The following is a 5,000-nucleotide window of genomic DNA, read 5'->3' as shown; positions in this document are numbered from 1 at the left end:
TTTTCATTGAGATCAATCATATCTGTCGGCCATGTTGGCGGTTTGCTTATTAAAGTGACGTCATAAAACTGAAGCAAGCTTCCTCTGGGGTTAGTTTGAAAATGCTTGGTTTGGTTCGAAACCAGACCAAGATTTCTGACCAAGAAGTTCCGTCAAAAACAGGAATGAACAAGGTGTTTCAGGATCTTTCAAGAAATCTTGATATAACTTGCTGTCGAAAAATGCACCTTATCATTTACTTTATGCATCTTCCTGGCGAATTCTAACGCCACTAGCGAAGTCTCACATACCATTAATATATGGTCATTATATGAAGTTTGATTCTGCCTTACTTAGTTGTTTTTTCTGCCTTTTTTTTTACTCTAACGCAGTGTTCTTCAAACATATTTTTTTTTTATCACGGTTTAGTTTAGTTTATGTATTTTACCATTGTCGATTGTACGTGTATTTTAAGCAGGAAGTTTCAGTTCTCTGTTTCGTAACAGTAGTGTTATCACTGCTAACAAACAGGAACTGGGTATGTAGATATATAATCATTACTGTAGTAAAGTCTAATGAGATATGATTTCTTTATTCTATTTTATATATTTTATTAGTTTGGTTAGTTTTAATGTTTATCTTCTGAATTTGTACGTTTGTATGCATGTGTGCGATCGTACATACTTGTGCGTGTGCGTGTGGGTGTGTGCTTGTGCGTGCGAGTGTGCGTGTGTGCTTGTACGGGTGCGTGCGCGTGTGCGTGTGTACGCGTGTGCGTTATTTCCCCTGTAACTATTTAACTTAAAAACTTCTAAATTTGTGCTAAGTGGTGCGCGTAGTTAAAGTCAACTTTAGGAGTGGGGTCGTATAAAGAAACTTTAAAAGGCTATAAAAGTGTTCTCTATGCTGCCCTAATGAGGGCCTCGAGGCTGCCCTACGGGATGAGGATTTTGGAGAGTAAATATACTATTAAAAAACAAAAATCTCAGTTGTTTAATTATTTTGCTTAAACACGATTTAAAGTGTACTTCACTTTCTTAAACCGTACAGTTCAACTACTCTTTGGAACAAAGACTACCTAGCCATTTAATTACTCATTAAAGTTAAACCTGTATATTAATCTACACAAACGTTTCATATAATGAATATTTAGCTTCTGCTCTAAAATGCAACATTCCGCCGCCATTTTGAAAGTGAGGTGACACAAAAGAAAAGGGAAAAGCGCAGCAGCTGGAAATAAACAGTTTCACTTTCTTTTCGCCTTATTTCTTCCTCGTGACTTGCATGGAACTAAATGGATCACTTACTCCCCTCCCTAATGCTGCGACCCGTAGGCGACCAATATGCCTACAGGTCTGGACGAGGACCAGATCATGTTGGTGGTGAAGAACATCGGGTGCTTCCATGGGTCCGTGGTCGCTTTCAAGACAATCACTGGCGTCAACCTCGAAGAGGCTTTCCCCAAGTGCTTCCTGCAGACTAGTCCGGACAGCCCGCTCTTTTCCACGTTTACGCAAGCAGGGTTTGATAAGTAGGTTTCGGTATTCTTTTATCATTACTCATGTAATTTTAAAACATTTTTACGCAAACAGATATGAACTTGTTTTTTTTTTCTTTTCTTTTAAAGCATTATTATATTTACATGATGCAATGCCTAAATATTTTGCATGTAAACACAACAACGAAGAGAAGGGCACAAAATCACTCGAAAATGCTCGAAGGCCTTTTCTCCATATTGCTTCTTCAGGGCATCGGTGGACAAGCAATAGAGCGAAAAAAAGGCTTTCGGAATATTCGCGTTTCCCTGCTCTCTCCTTTGATCTTTTGTTTATGATATGTTCAGCACGATTCCTACAAAGCTTTTACATGCAGGACCTGGCAAGTAAACAATATTAACAATAGTCATTCTGTATGATTGAGTCTGTCTTTTAGCCAGAATGCAAGTAATATTCTTGCCGGAAAAGGTAAAAAGGCTAAGACAAACAACGAACTTAACAAATTATAAACATGGAAAACAGACTCGTGTTTGTCTGGATATGTATAACAATGGTGGCATTGGATGTAAAAGCCAGTAGAAACGATGCTTTAATTAATAACCTCACAAAACTATCCATATCTATATTTCCAAAAACCTATTATAATTTATTTATGAAACATATTTCAATTTGCATAAAAATACATGCAAATAAATACATACATATAAATAAATAAATATATAGATAGATAGACAGATAGATGGCTAGATAGAGGGGAAAGGAGAGAGAGAGATGGACAAATTTATATAGCGAATGTGTGTATTTGTGTGTGTGTATTAATTTGTTTATTTATTTATATATACATACAATGAAAAATATACATACATGCACATGCACACACACACACACACACACACACACATACACACACACACACACACACACACACACACATATATATATATATATATATATATATATATAGAGAGAGAGAGAGAGAGAGAGAGAGAGAGAGAGAGAGAGAGAGAGAGAGAGAGAGAGAGAGAGAGGGTGATACATATACATTCACGTATGTATATGCGTATATAGATATGTACACGTACTATATATAGGTCCTATATATATGTAAATATAAATATATATATATAAATATATATATATATAAATATATATATATATATAATGAAAACACATCCTTTGCATTCCCATAAGTCCTCCTCTAATCCGCTTCCCTGATGTACCTTCAGCGACTCCTCCTTCTGACTCTCGCCTCTTCTTCCCTCAGGCTGAAGGAGGAGTGGGCAGGCGACCCCAGCCGGGCACAGATGCTGGAGATGCTGGAGCCCTACGAGACGCACGCCGCGCCTTTCATCATCAGCGGCCTGCAGCCCAAGGAACCCTTCGCCACGGCCATCCACGGTGACCTGCAGCCCTCCAACCTCTTCTTCAAGGAGAAGGCCGACGAGGAACACACTATAAAAGTACATGGACGGGGTCTCTGTACCGTCTTTTCGTCTCTCGTGTATATTTCATAGGCATACCTGAATACAAAGAAATATAGTTACGTCTAAACAAAGATTAAAGGAAACGTAGCCACAGTGTGAATAGAAATTGAACGTATCGTCTCGAACACGTCAAGAGTTCTTTTTCTGACGAAAAAAAATAAATATATATATATATAAATATAAATATAAATATAAATATATATATATGAACTTTATTCATGATGACAAACTTATAAAAAGTGTGAATGAGAATGAAAGAGATGATTTTGACCGGTTTCCATTATATCTTCGTATTTCTGACGAAGATATAATCGAAACCGATTATCTCTTGTATTGTGAAGATATTCATTCTCATTCATACCTTTCATACATATATATACATATATCTATCTATATCTCTATATATGTATGAATGTATATGTATGTATATGCATATCTATGTATATGTATATGTATACGTGTGTGTGTGTGTGTGTGTGTGTGTGTGTGTGTGTGTGTGTGTGTGTGTGTGTGTGTGTGTGTGTGTGTGTGTGTGTGTGTGCGCGCGCGCGTGTGTTGTCTCCGCTAATCGTTAATGTTATATCTTATCGACCTAATTTCCCCGTCCCTTGCAAGGTAATTGACTGGGCACTGGCACGGTACTCCCAGGGCCCCTACGACCTGGTTTACCTCATGCACATGGGAGTCAACAAGGACACGAGGCGGAAGGTCATGTCTTCGGCCACGGAAGAATATTATAAGGCTTTTAACGAGGCACTCACCGACCTGGGCGCTGGGATGACCTACCCGAGGTAGAATTTCGAGAGGATTTTGGACCGCAAGCAAGGACGGTCATAATGATTGGTTAATTGTGTTTGTCTTGACATATATAGGTTTAAAAAATGAGGAACACATTTTGTGGCATTCGTTGATATTTAAAGAACCGAAGAAAACTTCTTGTTCAAAATAAGGATAAAAATACTGTTTGAGTATGAACATAATATCGACGTGGCACTTGTTTCAGACACGTGTTCGAGGAGCAGCTCACCCTCGGTAAAGAACTGATGATCATCTGGGGCATCTCCTCGATCAACCTGTTCTCCTGCACCCTCAACCTCAAGGAACGACTCCACGCCCTTGTCGCTGACCTCCTGCACGACCCGGATGTAAAGCCTCCACGACCTCCCTTTGTGACATGAAATCTATGTGGAAACCTTACGCTTCTTCATTCATCCTAATTCATTACATTTCTTTTTTATTGTTATTGTTCTGATCTCTCCTGCCGTATCTCTTTTGTCTTCCTCCTCTTCGCCACACACCCAAGGGCATCATCATCATGAGTCTGTGGTCCTCATCATGTCAATGTTTTTTTCATTAACATGGAGAACGTTCACTCTTTTTTATATTATTCACAACAACTCTTAAGGTACGGTAGCTCATTCTGTATAATGACTGTAATTTGATAAGATTCCGAGATGTAAAAACATTCCTATTAACATGCCCAATGTAGAAGTAGAATATATATATATATATATATATATATATATATATATATATATATATATATATGTTTAAGATATATCAGCCGTCTAACAAAAATCAATTTGTAGGTTTGATTTAGAATCAATTTAAAATAAGACGAATGTCTCATTAACTAAACTTTTTCCACTGAAAACAATGCACTAAGTCTGATTCCTATACATGAGTGTTAAGAATCAATATACTTTTGGTCGAATGTAGGCTAATAATGCCATGTATTATCGTGTACAGCACTATGATTTGTATTTTTCCTTTTAAATACATTAAGTAAATAATTTTGATATGTTTCATCTGTCGACCAAAACCCCTGTACTATCTCCATGGAATATGAATGCACACACTTAAATAAACAAATGTGCAGCGATGTGTATGAAGTTCAAGTCTAATTCATAAATACACTTGCCTGTCTCCTTCCCAATCACTGTATAGAATGAAACGTCAGATTGTGTACCTGTGGAAGTGTTCATCAGGAACAGTTTATTCGGCAAATATATATCCATTTTACCAACAGGATTCGACTCAA

The 5,000-nt window shown here is 37.5% G+C and overlaps 1 protein-coding gene across 9 annotated transcripts in view; it reads left to right on the top strand.

The window, feature by feature from the left end:
* The window catches only part of LOC125030494, a 27,469-nt gene extending 22,716 nt beyond the window's left edge, over positions 1–4,753 (top strand). For all 9 annotated transcript variants that reach the window (XM_047620538.1, XM_047620537.1, XM_047620540.1 and 6 more), the window contains 4 exons: positions 1,314–1,510; positions 2,740–2,935; positions 3,575–3,750; positions 3,963–4,753. In XM_047620538.1, the coding sequence (XP_047476494.1) occupies positions 1,314–1,510; positions 2,740–2,935; positions 3,575–3,750; positions 3,963–4,137 (744 nt within the window). In that variant the 3' untranslated portion in view covers positions 4,138–4,753. The remainder of the gene's footprint in view (positions 1–1,313; positions 1,511–2,739; positions 2,936–3,574; positions 3,751–3,962) is intronic.
* Positions 4,754–5,000: the final 247 nt, after the last annotated feature.

The sequence above is a fragment of the Penaeus chinensis genome, chromosome 11, assembly GCF_019202785.1.
Source record: "Penaeus chinensis breed Huanghai No. 1 chromosome 11, ASM1920278v2, whole genome shotgun sequence".
NCBI classification, from domain to species: domain Eukaryota; kingdom Metazoa; phylum Arthropoda; class Malacostraca; order Decapoda; family Penaeidae; genus Penaeus; species Penaeus chinensis.
This window is presented reverse-complemented; position numbering and strand designations above follow the sequence as displayed.